This window comes from Mesocricetus auratus, unplaced genomic scaffold (genome assembly GCF_017639785.1).
Source record: "Mesocricetus auratus isolate SY011 unplaced genomic scaffold, BCM_Maur_2.0 Super-Scaffold_4256, whole genome shotgun sequence".
Taxonomy (NCBI): domain Eukaryota; kingdom Metazoa; phylum Chordata; class Mammalia; order Rodentia; family Cricetidae; genus Mesocricetus; species Mesocricetus auratus.
In genome coordinates, this window is record NW_024429182.1 from 51,258,772 (window position 1) to 51,278,122 (window position 19,351).

Here is a 19,351-nt window from a genome sequence, read left to right on the forward strand (position 1 = left end):
TGGGTGTTCGAGTGCTTTTCTCACGCCACCATGGGGAGGTATATCCAGTTCACTGTCATCCCGGGGCACCCACACCGGTCAAGTCGTGTCCTTTTTGGCTGAGTTTAGGTATTCAGACTCTTGTCCATGCCTGGAGACCCGAATTCAGAACTGGCCCGTGCACCTCCAACCTTGGCATCGATATTAGGTGTGGGAGCAATTTAGAGTCTTAATGACAACTGCGGTTTGAAGTCTCCTCCCACGAGACCATCCGAGGGAAGACTCTATGCCCTCCCCCTTCCTGGAGCGTGACCCCCTTCTCGACTGAATCCTGTGGTAACTGGTCAGTTGGTGCGGAACGATGGAAGAAAACCTTTCCAAAGTAAGACGTCTGCCTGAGTGCCCTGAGCCCAGACTCATTTTAGGACTCCTAGAATAATCTGTCATTTAGCCTGGGCGCTGCTAGTCCCCACTCCAGCCCGTTCTCCCTGCCCTCTCCAACTCCCCGAATCCCTTGGCTTCCTGTTTTTTTTTTTTGTGTGTGTGACCCGCAGGCTGTGCCCAAACATGTACACCATCGCCGCAGCTCCGTCAGATCGAGCCTGTATGGAGACGTTCGTGATCTATGGAGCACGGCCGAGCTGTCTACAGCGAACGTGTCGGTGTCCGACGTCTGCGAGGACTTCGACGAGGAGGGCAGAACTGTAGAGAAGTCTCGCAGGTACAGCCAGACCATTTCTATGAAGGAAAACCTCAACCTCAACCCAGAGGAGATCCAGCAGCAAGCGCGTTTAGAGCTAGCGCTGCGCCGTGGCAGATCCTTGGAGCGCGATCTTGCGGTAGATGAGGAGGAGGACGAATCTGTGATCTCCCTTGGTCAGTGTGGTCTCGCTGGGGTGATGGGTTTGCTCAGGGGTGGGGCTAGCCAGTATCTCAACTTCCCTTCCTGCGAAATGGGGGTAAGACCATAGGATCCCAAGTTTCTAGGATTTCCTGGAGTGGGTGTGGGCTCGAATCCGTCACGATTTAACTCAAACAGACATTCTTTGAGCGCCCCCTATGGGCAGGCGCCCTACTACTCTGAACCCGGGAAACGCAGAAGAAAGCACAGTCAGGATAGTAAAGACATGGTGGGTTTCTTGTTTAATGTGGTGCTGGGGGCCAAACCGAGAGCATCACGCATGCTAGGAAAGTTCTCTACTGCTGAACTACATTCCAAGCCCTCCCTCACCTGTGGATTTAATTTCATCACTGTACCAGCTGAAAGGATAGAGTTCATTCCCTGACTCGGATCTCTCTGTTTTGAAGTCTTTTTTAGTCAGTAGTTACTTTATTTTTATTTTGTATTGTTTTTCAGAATGAGAGTCTCACTATGTAGCCCAAGATGACCTTGGATTCTTAGCATCTTCTTGAGTGTTGGGATTACACACATCACCACCATGTCTGACTTGATTAAGAAAAGTATATTCCACAGTATGCCAAGCACTGTTTGAGATGTGTGTGTGTCCATTCTGTCCCTTTCATTTCCAGCTTCTTCAGGGAATTAGCACTGACAACAAAGCCAGGTGTAGAAATGTACACCCTTGATTCCAGTACTCAGGAGGCAGAGGCAGGTGGCTATCTGTGAGTTCCAAGCTAGCCTGGTCTGAATATTGAGTTCCAGGACAGCCAGGTTCACATAGTGAGACCCTGTCTAGACAAACAAGGTTGACAGCAATAGAGCAAGTGACATATTCTGAACACTTGTTATGTGTTAGGCATAGGATTTGTGGTACTGTGACCTTTACACATCACAACTTCCATAAGCGGCCATTCTGGGCCAGGGAATGTAGCTTATTGGTAGAGGTCTTTGACAGTTCATTCAAGGTCCTGGGTTCTATTCCCAACAACAAACAACACACTTGCACAAGATGCACCATTCTCATAAAAGACAATTCCTATGACTTTGTTTATAGGTGACGAATCAAAGGTCTCCAAATCTCACACAGTGAGGCACTCAGTTCTGGATCCCAGTTGGGTGGGATTCTAAAGCCTAGGGATGTAACTTTTATACCATACAGTCTTCAAGGAAGGTAGTGTGTGAGACTAATCTCTGAACCCCACTCCCACCATGTGCCTACCCATATACAACTCTGCCCCAGGGAAGACCAAGGAGCCGGATGATGACTGGTGTCTCTTTTCATTTCTCCAGTAAAGTCTACTTCAGAATCATCACTCAGTCTGTCAAAGCAAATGCCGCATCAAGCCTACTGGACAGAGCAGCAGAACAGGGTTGGAGGGGCCTGGGGAGACTGCTGTGGGTGGGTAGTGGGTAGGAGGAGGGCAGGTTGAAGCTTGCAATAGTGGCAGGGTGGGGCAGGTTTCAGGAAAGTGGGGCAGGCAGGCTGGGGAGGTCACATGGGGAGCATTTCAGCTACACACAGAACTGGGGTCCCGTGGTTGTTTGAGCCTCTTGTTGCTTTTGCAGCTGCCCCTGCCCCTGATGGAACTCATGGAGAATGAAGTTCTGGACATTCTCGGCAAAGCCCTCAGTAGTGAGCAACCCCACCCCAGCTTCCACAAAAGATCCTGGTGACTTTGGCAGGGCTTGGTTTGGGAGTGGAGTTTCAGGATGTGCATATCTTTTTTTTTTTTTTTTTTTTGGTTTTTCGAGACAGGGTTTCTCTGTAGCTTTGGAGGCTGTCCTGGAACTCACTTTGTAGACCAGGCAGGCCTCGAACTCACAGAGATCCGCCTGCCTCTGCCTCCCGAGTGCTGGGACTAAAGGCGTGCGCCACCAACGCCCGGCAGGATGTGCATATCTTATCAGATCTCCTCGGCACTCACAAGTATTCCAAGGGCTGTCCAAAAATTAAAAGTAGAGAGACTAGGCACAGGCAGACCCAATGGAGTGACTCAGGACTTAAAAGGAGCCACTTTCCAGCAGGTCTGTTTTCCCCACTTGTCCAGTGGACGGACAGACAGTCTTTGTGTAGCTTTGCTTCAGTCCCAGGTGAGGGAGCTGCAACACATCTGGATTATTTGGGTAAATTTACTGGGTATTGGATTATCTGGGCAACTTTCTGTTCATGATATAAGCCTCCAGTGGGGGAAAGGGGACCAGATGATTAGTTAGAATGGGGGGCCCAGGTGGAGGCTGAACAGCAACTGACTCTCACTGCCTCCATTCTTCATCGTAACACATCGTACCTTGGAGATCCAAAATCCCCCAAACTAACATAAATCCAGCATTAACTGCCACCCCAAGTCACCTGTGGGTCCTCGAATCACACTGTTGGTGCCTACCGGGGGAAAGCTTTGCCGTTGTTCACGGCCCTGTCTTAGCTCTGCTCTCTTCCTAGCATATAAGGCCACGATTGGCAAGACCCACTTTATGACTAAAGAGCTGCAGGGATACATCGAGAGGCTCAAGAAGCGCCGGAACCAGAGACTGTACTGTATGTCTCTGTGAACCTCCAAGTGGCCGGCCAGAATCAGTCCCGTGCCCTGTCCCATTCCCCGGACCCAAGCTCGATCCCATCTGCTTGGAATTTGAGCCCTAAAGAATAAATTAAAGAGTCTGTGCATGGTTCCCGAGAGCGTGACTGCTTGCGTGAGGCGGACGCACGTGGCCCCGCCTTTTCCCGTGACCTTCATTCGGTCACCGCAGTGACCTTGAGTTTTCTCCTCCCGCGTCTCACTGCTACTACCTTCCTGAAACTCACAAACCAGGGATACTTCACGTTTTAGGTCTGCTTTTCCTATCCGAGGGTCCGCAGGTGTGCCAGCAAGTCAGTATCAAGTGTCCCGTCAACATTGGGGGGGGAGCGACCCCATTAAGCTCCACCCCTTACTTATGCATATGCAGACACAGAACCCTGCCCCCTTATTTACCTACATGTTCACCGCCCACACAGAGTCCACTGAGCTGCTACGCCCACTCCTGTAGGGTGGGGCACCGCCCACCGCCATGACGCAGAAGCGCTTTGGCTCCTCCCTGCTCCGGCTGGGAGTCCTAGCGCCTCGCCTAGGCTCAGGCCCAGCCCCCGGGGCGGCCGCGCACGCGTGAGTGTCGCTAAAGACCGCCCACTAGCCTCCGGGCACGCAGGCGCCGCCCGCTTCCCTCGGATGATTAGCATAAGACACCTGGCCCCGCCCCCTATTTTGCATGCGCACGGCCGACCCCACCTCCGCTGTCAGCTGGAGGAAGCGGAGTAGGAAGCGGCCGCGATGTCCTTTTGTGTCCTACAAGCAGCCAGCGGCGCCGCCGAGTGAGGGGGACGCAGCGCGGCGGGGCGGCGCGGCCGGAGGAGGCGGCCCCTGCTCATCCCGGCGCTCCGGGCCGCTCGGCCCCCATGCCTGCCCGCCAGCCCTGTCGGAGCCCCAGGTCCGGGGGCGGAGGGGAGCGCGGCCGCGGGGGTGGGCGGGCGCGGCAGGGGCCATGTGCGAGCGCCGGCGGGGGGCGGGTTGCGGGCGGGGTCGCGCCCGGTGCAGTGGCCGGGTCAGGAGCGGTCTTGGTCCCGGGTTATTCTCGGGCCTCGGAGAGAGCCTCCGGGCAGCGTTGAGCTCGACCCTTGAGCATTGCGGGAGTCCTCGGGGTGGGCTGGGGTTGAAAGGGGCCCTAGAGGCCACGTGGGGGCGCTTGCAGGGGCTTTGGGCCACCCTTCTCTCTGGGTCATAGGTCATCGCAGCGCGGGGGAGAACTTCTTCCTTGTCGCCTCTTCTTACTTCCTGATAACCTGATAGAAGTCCCCCGCGGGTAGTGGGGGAGGGGGAGATAAGTAACTTCAGGCAACTTTCCATAGGTGTGCGCAGGTTGAGGGGGGTGACCCCGGAGGGGGCCTCCCCGGGAGGTCGCGGGAGGTGGTGGACTGCGGCAGCTGGAGTGTAAGAATGAACCGTGCAAGGCCTGGGGTGCAAGAGGTGGAGCCGCGCCCTACACGGCGGCGTGGCTGGACTGGGCTTGCTAAGGCAGGAGGGGATGGCGTGTCAGAGGTGAGAGGTGCTCTCATAAGAATCTGGAGAGAAGAGCGTGACTATAAGACTCGAGTGTGAGTTTGCTTATTGAGTGTGTCTTTTGCTGGGAGTACGAGAATTGACTGGTTAAAGTCCATGTGTGAGTGAGTGTGAAGGACCTCAGGAGATTGTGAGCATGTGTGCACCCGGGGAAACTCCTTAGAGAGTGGCTGCTCCCCCTTCCCCCCGGGTCGAGTTCCTAAGTATGCTCTTGAATACTCCATACCTAAATGGAGCTCTCCCAACATCTGGAAGGACTGGGGAGAGGTGTTATGTTAGGGGTTGAGAATTGCCTACAGGTTGAGATTACCCTGCTTCCTGGCTTGGGTGGGAGCTACACTTGCCAAGCCTCTCCCAGGTTCCCAAGAGGAGGACCTGCTGTCAGTTAACTGGCCCCAGAGGCTCTGGAGACTCTGTTCCCATGGTGACAGCTGGGGGCCCTCTTCATGGGCAGCCCTTGGACTCTGCCTCCTTCCTCTCCTTGGCTGAGCCTGGAAGCTTGGCCTAGGCCCAGTGTTGCCCAACCCATGTGGCAGATTGCCTCTCTGTGACCCTGATGGTCTTTCCCTGCAGGTGACCAGCATCATGTCCAGCCAGGTGGTGGGCATCGAGCCTCTCTACATCAAGGCAGAGCCAGCCAGCCCTGACAGTCCAAAGGGTTCCTCAGAGACTGAGACTGAACCCCCAGTGACCCTGGCCCCAGGTCCAGCTCCAGCCCGCTGCCTTCCAGGGCACAAGGAGGAGGAGGATGGGGAGGGGGCAGGGTCTGGTGAGCAGGGCAGTGGCAAGCTAGTGCTCAGCTCTCTGCCCAAACGCCTCTGCCTTGTCTGTGGGGACGTGGCCTCCGGCTACCACTACGGTGTGGCATCCTGTGAGGCCTGCAAAGCCTTCTTCAAGAGGACCATCCAGGGTGAGCCCCTACCCCTCCTCCCCTGCTTCTGCACCCTTTGCCCTGTACTCTTTGGGCCTGGTACCCTCCAACAGCGCTGGTACAGTGATGCATGCCCAAGGCCCCGAGCCTGTCTGGTGCTGCTTGAGGTCGGCAGTCTGGAGTTTGAACATCCTTGTGTCTCCCAGGGACATCGTTTCTTTTAAAAAGGACATGGCTGAGGATGTAGCTGAGCTAGTAGAGTGCTTGCGTAGCTTGCAGGAGGCTCTAGGTTCTGCCCTCAGCACTGTATAACCAGGTGTGGTGTTGCATATCTAAAGTCTTAGCACTTTGGAGATAACTAGGAGAATCAGAAATTCAAGGTTATTATTAACTACTAGTTACTTCAACTGTACATTGAAAGCCAACTTTGACTATGTGAAACCCTATCAAAAAAAAAAAAAGAAAAGCCATTGTCATAGATCACTGGATTGGATTGGAAAAAATATAAGCAAGGATAGGATGCAGGTTCCTGCACCTGTCATAAAATTTCGCCCCCACCCTCTCTCTGTGTAGAAGCCCTGGCTGTCCTGGAACTTGATTTGTAGACCAGGCTGGCCTTGAATTCACAGAGATCCACCTGCCTCTGCCTCCCAAGCCTTGGGATTAAAGGGCATGCCACCACACCCTGGCTTTCTTATTGCCTCTAGTAGCTGCCTACTTATCCCCAGCACATCACAGAATTCCTTTTCTTATGGGTAACTGATAAAGATTTGTTATGGTTTAGCATCTTGCTTTAAAGAGATAGGCTTCTCCTGGGCATAGAAGTCCTATTTCCAAAAAACCCCAAAAGAAAAAAGGATAGGCTTGCCCACTCTTCAGTCAGTGATTTTATTTTTCATCACCTAGGAGAGCATGTCAGAATTTGAGGAGATGATGAAGACATTGACGTGAACATTCTCTGGGGCAGGTCTATTATGTTTTGATGCCACCATTGGTTACTTTAGCATTACAACATGTATAATTTACAAAAAAAAACTTTTTTGAGACATTATCTTATTATGTAGTTGGCTAAGTTCCAGGCTGGCCTAGAACTCTCTATCCTTTTGCCTGCACCTCCCAGGAGTGCTACGGTTATAGGCAAACCCCATTGCAACTAGTTTTTGAAAAGATCCTTTAGCATGTTTTTACTTTGTGTGTGCGTTTGTATATACACTTACAACCAGTGTATGTGTGTAGGAATCAGAGGGTAACTGTGGGAGTAGGCTCTTGACTTCTACTATATAGGACCTGGGGATTAAATTCAGGGCATCAGGTTTGAGAGCAAGTACCCTTACCTACTGAATCATCTTGGCAGCCCTCAACTGGTTTTTGAACACTTTTTTCTTGAGTGCTTATCCTGTGCTTTGTACTGTCCGCTTTTCCTTTCAGGATCTCAGCCCCCTGTTGCAACGCTATGGAATAGTCAGTAGTGTTGAGAGCGGAAGCACAGGGAGGCTTTTGTAGCTATTCAGATCCCTCAAGTAGAAAACGACACTCCGTATTACCCGAGCTCTTTCCCTCCAGACTGCTGCCTCTGTGTATCACTAGTAACTGGACTTTGGACCACTGATAGTGACATTCCAGTGAGGTGTGTTGTGAGAATTTTGTTGTTGTTTTAAAACAGGGTTTCATAGTGTAATCCTGACTGGCCTGCAACTCACCCTGTAGACCAGGCGGATCTTAAATTCCCAGAGATCTGCCTGCTTCTGCCTCCAGAATATTGTGACTGCATTAATGTGCTACCATGCTGATTCCAGTTAGTTTTGACTTAGCTGAAGAGCACTAGTCTAAAACTGCTCCTTGCTGGTCTCTCAGAGCCAGGTGCCTCCCATACATCTTCATTCTGACTGTAGGCCAAACCTAACTGCTGTGCTGTAAATTACCATCACTCACTCATTCATTCATTCATTCATTCATTCATATTCTCTGTCTGTCTGTCTGTCTGTCTGTCTGTCTGTCTCTCTCTCTCTCTCTCTCTCTCTCTCTCTCGTCTTAAATGAACACAGGGTCTCACTAAGTAAATCCAGCTGGCCTCAAACTCACAGAGATCTGCCTGCTTCTGCCTTTTGAATGCTGGGATTAAAGGTGTGTGCCATCATGCCCAGCTCCATTTTTTTCAGCTTTCCTCTTGCAGTATGATTTTTGGGGGATGGGGTGAGGGAAGTTGCTAGTGATGGAATCCAGGGTCCTGGGAATGCTAAGCATACACTGCAGCAGTGAGCTACACTCTAGCCTCAAGTATGTTTGGTTTTTTTAATCATGCTAACTTTACAGTTTGGAAACTGAAGGCTCACAAGTATTAGGAGTAGAAGTACAGTTGGACAACGGTGGTGAACACCTTTAATCCCAGCCCTCAGGGGGCAGAAGAAGGCAGATCTCTAAGTTCAAGGCCAGCCAGGACTATACAATGAGACCCTGTCTCATTTGAAAAACAAATAAACAAAAGGAATAGGAAGCACATAAGATCACAATTGATAGACAGGAGACAGAGGCAGGTAGATGGATCTCTCTTAAATTTGAGGTCAGCCTGATCTACATAGCTGAGTTCCAGGAAGCGAGATCTATATAGATAGACCCAGTCTCAAAATAAACATATAGATAAGTCCCCACAGCCCTTGCTTTATTGATTGATTGATTGGTTGATTGATTGGGTTTTCGAGACAGGGTTTCTCTGTATTGCTTTGAAGGCTGTCCTGGAACTTGCTTTGTAGACCAGGCTGGCCTTGAACTCACAGAGAGTGCTGGGATTAAAGGCGTGCACCACCAATGCCCAGCTAGTTTTCTTTTCTTTTTTTTTTTTAAAGATTTAAATTATCTATTACATATTCAGTGTTCTGCCTGCATATCAGAAGAGAGCAACAGATATCATTACAGATAGTTGTGAGCCGCCATGTGGTTGCTGGGAATTGAACTCAGGACCTCTGGAAGAGCAGTCAATGCTCTTAACCTCTGAGCTATCTCTCCAGCCCGCTATTTTTCTTTCTTAAATATGGTCTTGCTGTATGTAGTCCAGGCTGACTTCCATCTTGAGACTCTCTTCCTTTGGCCTTCGAAGTTTTAGAATACAGGTGTGAGCTATAGCACTCAGATTGTCCCTTGCTTTTTACTGCCCTGGCCTGTGTTCCAGACACAGCTGAGACCAGGAGGGGGAAACTGACTTGGTCAGAACTGTCCTCTCTGTTTTGTAGTATGTGTTGGAAGGCAAGGAACAGGGCATGTGCTAAGGACCTGTCAGGATCAGGACTGGAGGGCTTCCCTGAGGAGGCATCTTGATTGGGCATAGCAGCTCTGTTGGGTATAAGAGGAGAGAGAAGCATGAAAGGCTTGCTGACTGCTTATGTGATTTGTGACTTGGTCCTTGGAACAAGTCCTGTGATGCTGGAGGGGCCTCTGGTACCTAATACACATCAGGCCTTGTGACTAGCCTGGGGAAACTGGAGCTGACAGTAAATAGGTTGTGAGAGCATACAGGGCAAGCTGTTCACAAAGGCATTTGTCTAATCCCAGCATTTGAGATGCTGAGGCAAGACGATTTTGAGTTCAAGGCGAACCTGGGCTACATAGGAGTACATATGGGCTATATATACAGCAAGACTGTCTTCTTTCCTGGTGTGGGAGCACATGCCTGTGATTTTAGCATTTGGAAGTGGAGGCAGGTTCAAGATCATCCTTCACTTCATCATGAGTTGAGAAGCCAGCCTGGGCTACATCTGACCCTGTTAGAAAACAACAACAAAAAACTCAAAAAGGGGCTGACGAAATGGCACAGTTGATAAAGTATTTGCTGCCCAAGCAAGAAGATCTGAATTGGATGCTTGGTACTCACATAAAAGGCAGACGTTGGGAGGCAGCAACAAGAGCTGGTGAGCTCCAGGTTCAGTGAGAGTCAGACCTGCTGGGAACACCTTTATTCCAGTGCTCAGGAGACAGTTTGAGGCTAGCCTTGTCTATCTAGTGAATTTAAGGCCAGTGAGGACTACATAATGAGACCTTGTCTCAGAAAAAAAAAGTTGAGAGCCATTGATGGAAACACCTTACATGAACCCAGGGCTTCTACATGCATATCCACAAGTGTGTGCAGCCTCACACAAATCTACGAAAACAAAACAAAACAGCCGGCTGTAGTGGCTTATGCTCATGAGACTGAAGCAGAAGGATTGTTGCAAATTCAGGACTAGGCTGGGCCATGGTGTGAAACTGTCTCAAAAAACAAAAACAAAACAAAATAAGAGCTGAAAGCCACAGGGTAACTGAGCACACATGCTATGTATCAGATGATGTTAAGACCTGAGGGTTTCTGCAGGTCAGAAGTAGCTGTAAAGAGGAATTTGTCACAGGGTGCTCAGGAAAGTGATAGGAGGTAAGGGACCAAGCGAGGCTGTTGGGACCAGAGCTCCAGGCAAGGAACAGCATGCCCTGAGGCTGGCCCTGTCTGAGGAGCATGCAGAACTGAATTAAAAGACAAGGAGAGAGGCAGAGACAGGCGGATCACTGTGAGTTCGAGACCAGCCTGGTCTACCGAGTGAGTTCCAGGACAAGCTCCAAAACAATACAGAGAAACCCTGTCTCGAAAAACAAAACAAACAAACAAACAAACAAACAAAAAAAGACAATGGAACTAGGCTGAGAGAACCTGTGGGACACTGCTTCACTTGGGCTTATTCACAAGAGAACTCAGTGAGGGAATTGGATCCAAGAAGAGGGACAGGATCCCTCAAGCTGCTATGCGGAGAACAGAGACAGTGGGAGGCCAGTGAGCCATGATGGTGGCAGGTCAAGATGGAAGCTGCAGGCAGGAGCTGGGTTCTGGTGGGCAAGAAGGTGAGACTCCCGCACTGCCAGTGGGTTGAGAGAAAGGGAAGATGCTACTTAGGTTTCTTGAGCAATGGAAGGTGGTTGCAGACTTGGCAGGAAAGGTGGTGGATTGGAGGATCCTTGGGGTGTCCCGGGGCTGCTGGACATGTGCATCTAGAGCACAGTGCTATTCAGACTAGAGATGCAAACCTGACAGTCTGGGAGTCGGGGAGAATGAGGTTGGACAGCCCTGGGGGCTGCATCAGTTCACTATACAGAAACCACAGAGCTGCCAGAGGGTAGGAGGACCAGGTGATCCTGTCCTAGAAGCAAGAAAGACAGCAGTGGAGGGTTTCTAGGAGTAGGATGCAAAGGAGTTGAGGATTCAGTGGAGCCTTGGATGTAGCCTGGAGGTCGCTGTGGCCCTTGATAGCAGATGACATTGCAGCCCAGCAGCATGGTTTTAGGGCAAACATACAGCTTGACCTCCAGGGCCTGGTGTCATCCAAGCAGGGTTTCCCCAGCCCAGTAGCTGTCCTCTGCCCTGCTCATAGAATACCGCTCTCCCTTTCCTCCCCATACTCCCAGACTGGCGCTTGCCTGGGGTGAGTCAGGGCTCTTCTGTCATCTGGGCCCCCTCTGGGCTCTGGGAGGCCGCCACTGGAGCCCTGCCTCTTCCTGGCAGGGAGCATCGAGTACAGCTGTCCGGCCTCCAACGAGTGTGAGATCACCAAGCGGAGACGCAAGGCCTGTCAGGCTTGCCGCTTCACCAAGTGCCTGCGGGTGGGCATGCTCAAGGAGGGTGAGCACTGGGCAGTGCCTGGCTGAGATTGGGGTGGTCCAGTGGGCTGGGTGGAACCCTGGGGAGAAGGTGTGTGTGGGGGGGGTAGGGCTCTATGGAGCAGGTGTTTTATGGACATAGTCTGATCTTACAATTCAAGGCGTGCGTCTGGACCGTGTCCGAGGTGGGCGACAGAAGTACAAGCGGCGGCCAGAGGTGGACCCGTTACCTTTCCCAGGCCCCTTCCCTGCTGGGCCTCTGGCAGTAGCTGGAGGCCCCCGGAAGTCAGGTGAGATCCTGGGTTCCTAAGCTTTGGGGTGGTGGTGGGGCAGCTACTGGAGAGGCCTGTTTGATTTCCTTACATGCTTTAAGACCGAGGTCTTGCCGGGCGGTGGTGGCGCACGCCTTTAATCCCAGCACTCGGGAGGCAGAGGCAGGCGGATCTCTGTGAGTTCGAGGCTCGGCTGGACCGACAGCCTCCAAAACAATACAGAGAAACCCTGTCTCGTAAAAACAAAAACAAAAACAAAAAAAAAAAAAAACCACCATGACCAAAAAGCAACTTGGGAGGAAAGGGCTTATTTCAGTTTACAGCTCTGAGGCCACACTCCATCACTGAGAGAAATAAGGGCAGGAACTCAACGCAGGAGCTGATACAGAGGCTACAGAACACTGCTTACTGGCTTAATCTCTTGGCTTGCTCAGCCTCCTTTGCTATACATCTCAGGCCCACATCAATCATAATCAAGAAGATGCCCTACAGACTTACCTATGGGCCAATCTTTTTTTTTTTTTGGTTTTTCGAGACAGGGTTTCTCTGTGGCTTTGGAAGTTGTCCTGGAACTCGCTTGGTAGTCCAGGCTGGTCTCGAACTTACAGAGATCCGCCTGCCTCTGCCTCCCGAGTGCTGGGACTAAAGGTGTGCGCCACCAACGCCCGGCCCTATGGGCCAATCTTAATGGAGACATTTTCTCAATTAAGATTCCCTCTTCAAAAAAAAAAGAAAAATTTCCTCTTTCTAGATACGTGTATGTGTCAAGTTGACAAAGACAAATCAGCACTTTTTTTTTTTTTTTTTTTTTTGGTTTTTTGAGACAGGGTTTCTTTGGAGGCTGTCCTGGAACTCACTTTGTAGACCAGGCTGGCCTCGAACTCACAAAGATCCGCCTGCCTCTGCCTCCTGAGTGCTGGGATTAAAGGTGTGTGCCACCAACACCTGGCTCAGCACTTTTTTTTTTTTTTTAAGTTGTTGGGGAAACTAGGAGCTACTAAATGTTAGACTGGGGCTGTATGCTAACTACACCCAAGCCCCAGGGAAAGGTCTGTGCTCACCTTTCTCTGAGGAAGTGAGCACTGTCTTCAGGGTTACCAGTGCGGCTCTCGAGGAAGGCCAGAGGGGAGTGTCTGGGAAGCCACTTGGCTGAGGGGCTTTGGAGGGCTGCCAGATGTGTGCTGGTGACTCTAGTCCTGCACCTGTCACTGCAGCCCCAGTGAATGCGCTGGTGTCTCACCTGCTGGTGGTTGAGCCTGAGAAACTGTACGCCATGCCTGAGCCAGCGAGTCCTGACGGACACCTCCCTGCCGTGGCCACTCTTTGCGACCTTTTTGATCGAGAGATAGTGGTCACCATCAGTTGGGCCAAGAGCATCCCAGGTAAAGGGTTTGGTGGTCAGGGCATCTCTGAACATGTAGCCACACCTGTCTCTGCTGCGTTCTTGACTGTCCTGTCCCCACTGCCCTCCAGGCTTCTCCTCACTGTCACTGTCTGACCAGATGTCAGTACTACAGAGTGTGTGGATGGAGGTGCTGGTGCTGGGTGTGGCCCAGCGCTCACTGCCACTGCAAGATGAGCTGGCATTTGCTGAGGACCTGGTCCTGGATGAAGAAGGGGCCCGGGCAGCTGGTCTGGGGGATCTGGGGGCAGCCCTGCTGCAGCTGGTACGGCGACTGCAAGCCCTACGGCTGGAGCGGGAGGAGTATGTACTGCTGAAGGCTCTGGCCCTTGCCAATTCTGGTGAGTGTCCAGGGAAGGCACTCCAATTGTCAACACTGGGGCACAGTCCCTTTTTGTAGATAAGGAAAACGGATGAGCCAAAGTCCTGAATTGTACACAGGCTTCTAAGCTCTAGTGCTGTGCTGACAAGGAAATAGTGGAAGGGAAGGTATGGAGGACAGGAGGTGGCCACAGGTGAGAAAGAATGGGCCCTGGCTCACAGACAGCAGGGAGTGTATTCCCCGTGTAGCAGTACCCAAGACTTGAATCCCGCCTTTTCCATCCTTCACCAACGGTTCTCTCCCCTCCTTAGACTCTGTGCATATTGAAGATGCTGAGGCTGTGGAGCAGCTGCGTGAAGCCCTGCATGAGGCCCTGCTGGAGTATGAAGCTGGCCGGGCTGGCCCTGGAGGGGGTGCTGAGCGGAGGCGGGCAGGCAGGCTGCTGCTTACACTGCCACTCCTCCGCCAGACAGCAGGCAAAGTCCTGGCCCATTTCTATGGGGTGAAGCTGGAGGGCAAGGTGCCCATGCACAAGCTGTTTTTGGAAATGCTTGAGGCCATGATGGACTGACGCAAGGGGTGGGACAGGGTGGGTGGCTGGCAGGATCTGCCCAGCATGGATGTTAGCCCCAAGGGGGCAAAGCTGGAGTCTGGGCAGTGCCACAGCCTGCTGGCAGGGCCAGGGCAATGCCATCCGCCCCTGGGAGTAGGCTCCATGCCCTCCCCTCCCCACTATGGGGGGCTGTCAGAAGCCAGGAAAGTGAATGCCCAGGTGTGGGCACAGTGCTGCCCCTTGCAAGCCATAATGTGCCCCCAAGAGTGTCAGGGGCCTTGCGGAAGCCATAGGGGGCTGCAGGGGATGTATGGGAGGCAGAAACTGATCTCAGGGAGGGAAGGGGATGGAGGTCACAGTCTCCCAGCGGGTGATGCTTTTGCTGCTGCTTAATCCGATGATCCCCTCTCCAGAGCAGAGGGGGCATGGAAAGCAAAGGCCCCTGTCCCCTTCGCTCCCCTTCATTCGCATTGGGCATTAGTGCCCCCCCCTTGAAGCAATAACTCCAAGCAGGCTCCAGCCCCTGGACCCCTGGGGTGGCCAGGGCCCCCCATCAGCTCCCACCTCGAGGGGTGGGGGGACAGCACTGCCTCTATGCCCTGCAGAGCAATAACACTATATTTATTTTTGGGTTTGGCCAGGGAGGTGCAGGGCCATGGGGCAAGCCAGGGGACCAGAGCCCTTGGCTGTACAGAGACTCTATTTTAATGTATATTTGCTGCAAAGAGAAACCGCTTTTGGTTTTGAACCTTTAATGAGAAAAAAAAATATACTATGGAGCTCAAGTACATGGTGGTCGGTGAGTCATTGGGGGGAGATGGAGTAACACATGACATAGTTAACAGGTCATACAACTGATAGCATCACAAATGCTAAAGTAGCGGCTAGCAAGCTATGTTTCAGTTTCCTCGTCATTCAGCAACATATTGGGGATCCCGCGGCTGATGGGGAAAAGACGGCCAGATTCTGGGCATTGCAGGGTACCCTCCAGCACATCAACCTGTGGGGGAGCAGGACAAAGCTGAGCACCGGGAGCCTCCGAGTAGGAGCGCTAGGCAGGGGACAGTCAGGGTTCTCACCTCAAGCAACACGTGGTGCATCTTCCTCAAAAACGTCTCGTCGTGCTCATAGCCTTCAGTCGGCTCTTTGGGTACCTCGGCCAGGTTTAACTGGAAAAGAGGCTTATGTGGTCACCGAGCATACAAACTCTATTCCGCCCCGTCAGGGTAAAGGCCAGGAGCCCGCCCTCGGGGTGACAGAAGGGGCGGGGTCCTCACAGTGTCCGCCGCTTGCACAAGCGCCGCCCACTCCACTTTAGGGATCATTCGCGCCACGAAATCAGGATTGAACTCCACGGGGTTGATGCGGACCTCGGTGGCCTGTGGGGAGGAAAGGTTTAGTAAGGTAGGGTCGGGCCCCAGTGTCTGTTTCGGGCTACAAGGGCGACAGACTCTCATACAAGTACCTGCAGCCGCAGCGGGAAGCCACGCGTGCCCACGCCCCGCACGTGCGAGCTCAGGAGATTGTGGGTGAGCAGTTTCATGTTGCCACACAGGAGCTCGCGAGGCCGGAACCGGAAGGAGTGCACGCTTCTTATACCACTTCCGCTGTTGAAGCCGTTGGACAGTCCGCCGGACCGGAAGTGGCGAACTTGCTGGAACTTCTGAGGTTTTGCGGCAGCAAAGGAATGGGCAATACTGAGCTGGGTCAAGTCCTGATACCGGAAGGGTTTCTCAGGGAGATTACAACGGCGTACGCCGAGCCCCACTCACTGTAAATCACACGTACAATGCGAATCATATGCAAAGCACGTGCTCTCGATGAGTGTAAAACAGGAACATTAGAGGCTTAAGCCAGATTATACCCCGACCCCTGTTTACGGCTCAGGGTCAGAAACTGTTACACGATAAACTAGGCACCTCTTTCTGCATGCAAATAAGGCGCGCGACCCCTGCGAGCCCCGCTGCGTCATAAGGCGTCACGGCTCAGCCCCTATAAATCGACGTTGTAGGTGCGGCTAGAGCTGGTGTGGGCGGAGCGGATTCGGCACCCGCCTCCGGTGGGCAGATCCAGCGGCGGGCGGGGGCCTGCGGTAACAGGGCGGGCTTGCTACGACCGGGGATGCGCGGCTTAGCCGGTTCAGTACTCCGAGCAGCGGCTATCTGGACGTGCGAGGCAGGCCAAGCAGGCCGGGAAGCAGCAGGGTGGGAGCGTAGCGGGGCCCGCAGCTTCAGCAGCGCCTCGGTGGCTATGGCCCCGATCAAGGTGACCGGTCCTAGCTCACCTGGGTACACCCTGTAGCGGCTCTTTGGGTTCCACGCGGGGTCGCGGGCTGTCTGACGCTTTCTTCCTGTCATACTTTTTACAAGACCCCCTCGCTGCCCCTCCGCCCCTGTCCATGGACAGGTCCCCACCATTTCAAGTCACCGAATGCTATGTCATTTTCCACATTGTGAAATATCAACTTCGCCGAGTGGCCGCTTTCAACCCCTTAAACCCTCTTCAGAACCCCAGCCATTTCATGATAGTACTAGATGCACTTCACCGCATCTTTTGAAAGAGCTGTGGTCTCTTGGAGGCCGGGGTCTGTTTTCCCCATTGCTGTCTTTCCTCTGTGAATGCTTCCCCTGCTTCTGTTTAGTCTTTCTGGAAGCTTCTTGAACCTACCCCCTCTCCTGTCCTTGGACTCTATCCTTCATTCCTTCTTCCCTCCCTCCCTCCCTTCCTTACTTTCCTTCTTTCTTTTTTTAACAGTCTCACTGACTGGCCTGGAACTTTGTGTGTAGTCCAGACTAACCTCAGACTCTCGAAGATCTGCCTGTCTCTGCCTCGCTAGTATTGGGATTAAAGGCTCTTTCTTTTTTAAAAACATTTTTTAGTATGTACTTAGGGCATTTGGGAACACACGTGTGCGTGAGTGGAGGTCGGAGGACAAGTTTCTCAGGAGTCAGTTGTGGGTGGTGGGGATAGAACTCAGGTGGTTAGGTTTGGTGGCCAGCGCGTTTACTTGCTGACCCCAGCTTCCTTTTTTTTTTTTTTTCCTGTGGATGCAGGAAACCTCCAGGTAGGTTGACGCTCCCCACCTACCCTCCGAGCCTGTGTCCTGAACACTTGGGCTTGGGCTTTTCATTGTGTGGACAGGATTTTCTCAGTCCCTGTTGCCAGGGACTTTCTCAACTCCAAACACAGCCCTGTGTACTTCTCCCTGTGCATTGATCCATCTTGGGTGATTCGTTTACACAATATTGCGACACTTGTGGAGGACTCTCCCTTTCTCTCTTGCCACCAACTGGCCTTAAGCAAAGCCAGGCTTCCTTGAAGCTTGTAAGATATGGTGCACTGGGAGATACAGAGGACAGAGATGGACTCCTGGGAACTGACAAGGAACAGGTTCTCTGCTGGGTGCTAGCACCAGCTCCATCAAGGTCTGTGTCTGCTTGGTTGTGGCTTCCTGGGCCTTTCTTTACCCCCTTTTATCCTGGGGTCCTTGTCGTCTCCAGGTGGGAGATGCCATCCCCTCAGTGGAGGTATTTGAAGGGGAGCCTGAAAACAAGGTGAACCTGGCCGAGCTCTTCAAGGGCAAGAAAGGTGTGCTTTTTGGAGTTCCTGGGGCGTTTACACCCGACTGTTCTAAGGTGAGGCTTCTTTCCAGGATCAGGAGCTTGGGAGAAAAGGACCCCAGTTAAACCTAACCCTCTGATTGGTGCGGCTGGTGGGAGCACTGACAGTTTACTTGGGACTTGTGCTAATGAGACAAAGGTTTTACCCATGGGAATTTCATGCTGACCACAGATATTTGGGTTCAGGCCTCCCAGTAGCCAACGGGAAAAAGGAAATGGCGTGTTTCACATTGGTTTCCTTAACCTAAACAGAGGTACCAGGGAATAGGAAACTAAAGACCAGGCTTTGGGAACATCAACAGTTGTCTTTCTTTTGTCCCTTTGTTTCCCTTTTAGACCCACCTGCCTGGGTTTGTGGAGCAAGCCGAGGCTCTGAAGGCCAAGGGAGTGCAGGTGCTGGCATGTCTGAGTGTTAATGATGTCTTTGTGACTGAAGAGTGGGGTCGAGCCCACAAGGCAGAAGGCAAGGTGAGGTGTGGGGCCTGTGAGGGGTCAGGCCCAGGTAAGAGATGGTCTAGTTTTTCATTACATTTTACTTACTTGTTTTATGTGTGGGGTGGGCACTCATGCCATGGTGCTCAAGTGGAGGTCACAGGATAACCTGTGAGACTTGGTTCTCTCCTTCTGCCATGAGGGGGTCTTGGGTATTGAACTCAGGTTGTCAGGCTTAGCAGCAAGCACCTGTACTCACTGAGTCATCTCTCTGGCACTGGAGGTTTCCTTGTGACATTTACTCTCTGTCCCTCAGGTTCGGTTCCTGGCTGACCCCACTGGGGCCTTTGGGAAGGTGAGTGCACCACCCTTCCTTCAACTTGCAGTTGGGCCTTCTAGGACGTGTTGTGTGGGGAGCAGCCCATGACATGTTTGGGGTCTCTTGACACCTGTCTCTGCTTGTCTTCTAGGAGACAGATTTACTACTAGATGATTCCTTGGTGTCTCTCTTTGGGAATCGCCGGCTGAAGAGGTAAAGTGGAAGCACTCCCCCTGACACTAGGGCCCTGGCAGCTGGCGTGGCTTGTGCAGCTGTACCTCTTTCCCCGCAGGTTCTGCATGGTGGTAGACAATGGCATAGTGAAGGCACTGAATGTAGAGCCAGATGGCACAGGCCTCACCTGCAGCCTGGCCTCCACCATCATCTCGCAACTCTGAGGCTCTGGCCAGATGAAGGTCCTCTGCCCCTCCCGTCTTCCCTCCTACCCAGGAGGCCCAGCCCCTCCTCACCTTGGGCCACTTAAATGGAAGCTTGACTATATTTATGCAATAAACAGTCTGATTTGGCGTGGAATTGACTGCTTTGTCCTTTCTATTGGTGTAGCTTCGGTTGGAGCTGAGGTCATTGGCAAGGGTTTGTGAGAGAAAGTGGAGGACAGCCAGGGCAAGTTTCTGGAATCATCTCTAAGCCAACCTGGAAGCTGAAGGAAAGCCAGAATTGGCTTTGCTTGGTGTATCCTGAGACAGCTGGTGTTTGGTTGAGGAGCTGGCTGATTCCATTTACCTTTTTATACATAGGACAGGAGGTTTGGTTTCAGGGCTCCCCCTTGGCAGACTCCAGTTCCCCTAGGAGTATCTCTGGTACTGGCCAGAGCACACAGTACCAGGTTCAGTACAGGAGACTTCCTGAGGGTGGAGCCTTGGAGAGGTGTGGCCAGTGTGTGGGAATGAGGGACCAAGAGCCAGGGACACTGGTGAATAGGGCTTGGGACCTCAGGAGATGCAGACCCTGC

At 52.5% G+C, this 19,351-nt stretch overlaps 4 protein-coding genes across 5 annotated transcripts; 3 read left to right on the plus strand and 1 right to left on the minus strand.

Moving 5' to 3' along the window:
• Positions 1–103: 103 nt before the first annotated feature.
• Positions 104–3,550, plus strand: Catsperz (catsper channel auxiliary subunit zeta). Of its 2 annotated transcripts, none has more exons than XM_040748710.1 (5): positions 104–361; positions 534–855; positions 2,171–2,250; positions 2,447–2,550; positions 3,321–3,550. In XM_040748710.1, exons 1-5 carry the CDS (start codon positions 341–343, stop codon positions 3,325–3,327), a joined length of 534 nt encoding a protein of 177 aa, XP_040604644.1. In that variant the 5' UTR covers positions 104–340; the 3' UTR covers positions 3,328–3,550. The 2 variants fall into 2 exon arrangements, with proteins under 2 accessions (XP_040604644.1, XP_005063972.1); XM_005063915.4 differs by having other exon boundaries at positions 2,447–2,513.
• A 588-nt stretch (positions 3,551–4,138) lies between these two features.
• Esrra (estrogen related receptor alpha) lies at positions 4,139–14,795 on the plus strand. Its single transcript, XM_005063917.4, has 7 exons — positions 4,139–4,345; positions 5,548–5,884; positions 11,364–11,480; positions 11,620–11,748; positions 12,945–13,112; positions 13,204–13,473; positions 13,766–14,795. The coding sequence occupies exons 2-7, from the start codon at positions 5,560–5,562 to the stop codon at positions 14,023–14,025; spliced, it is 1,269 nt and encodes a 422-aa protein (XP_005063974.3). The 5' UTR covers positions 4,139–4,345; positions 5,548–5,559; the 3' UTR covers positions 14,026–14,795.
• Positions 14,743–16,017, minus strand: Trmt112 (tRNA methyltransferase subunit 11-2). The gene is made up of 4 exons (XM_005063916.4): positions 15,473–16,017; positions 15,285–15,386; positions 15,087–15,176; positions 14,743–15,007 (listed from the first exon to the last, which is right to left on the minus strand). The coding sequence occupies exons 1-4, from the start codon at positions 15,548–15,550 to the stop codon at positions 14,900–14,902; spliced, it is 378 nt and encodes a 125-aa protein (XP_005063973.1). The 5' UTR covers positions 15,551–16,017; the 3' UTR covers positions 14,743–14,899.
• A 9-nt stretch (positions 16,018–16,026) lies between these two features.
• Prdx5 (peroxiredoxin 5) lies at positions 16,027–18,912 on the plus strand. The gene is made up of 6 exons (XM_013114739.3): positions 16,027–16,272; positions 17,508–17,642; positions 17,964–18,095; positions 18,376–18,414; positions 18,530–18,591; positions 18,671–18,912. The coding sequence occupies exons 1-6, from the start codon at positions 16,129–16,131 to the stop codon at positions 18,774–18,776; spliced, it is 618 nt and encodes a 205-aa protein (XP_012970193.3). The 5' UTR covers positions 16,027–16,128; the 3' UTR covers positions 18,777–18,912.
• The last annotated feature ends 439 nt before the right edge of the window (positions 18,913–19,351 follow it).

Bases quoted from the DNA above. Each gene is read 5' to 3' on its own strand.
- Prdx5 (XM_013114739.3), top strand. From the start codon at position 16,129: ATGCGCGGCTTAGCCGGTTCAGTACTCCGAGCAGCGGCTATCTGGACG. The intron at 18,096-18,375 runs GTGAGGTGTGGG...TCTGTCCCTCAG, and splicing joins CCCACAAGGCAGAAGGCAAG to GTTCGGTTCCTGGCTGACCC. The intron at 18,415-18,529 runs GTGAGTGCACCA...CTTGTCTTCTAG, and splicing joins CCACTGGGGCCTTTGGGAAG to GAGACAGATTTACTACTAGA.
- Esrra (XM_005063917.4), top strand. From the start codon at position 5,560: ATGTCCAGCCAGGTGGTGGGCATCGAGCCTCTCTACATCAAGGCAGAG. The intron at 11,481-11,619 runs GTGAGCACTGGG...TTACAATTCAAG, and splicing joins GGTGGGCATGCTCAAGGAGG to GCGTGCGTCTGGACCGTGTC. The intron at 13,113-13,203 runs GTAAAGGGTTTG...ACTGCCCTCCAG, and splicing joins TTGGGCCAAGAGCATCCCAG to GCTTCTCCTCACTGTCACTG.
- Catsperz (XM_005063915.4), top strand. From the start codon at position 341: ATGGAAGAAAACCTTTCCAAA. The intron at 362-533 runs GTAAGACGTCTG...TGTGACCCGCAG, and splicing joins TGGAAGAAAACCTTTCCAAA to GCTGTGCCCAAACATGTACA. The intron at 2,251-2,446 runs GTTGGAGGGGCC...TTGCTTTTGCAG, and splicing joins GGACAGAGCAGCAGAACAGG to CTGCCCCTGCCCCTGATGGA.
- Trmt112 (XM_005063916.4), bottom strand. From the start codon at position 15,550: ATGAAACTGCTCACCCACAATCTCCTGAGCTCGCACGTGCGGGGCGTG. The intron at 15,387-15,472 runs GTACTTGTATGA...TCCTCCCCACAG, and splicing joins GCTTCCCGCTGCGGCTGCAG to GCCACCGAGGTCCGCATCAA. The intron at 15,177-15,284 runs GTGAGGACCCCG...CCTCTTTTCCAG, and splicing joins TTGTGCAAGCGGCGGACACT to TTAAACCTGGCCGAGGTACC.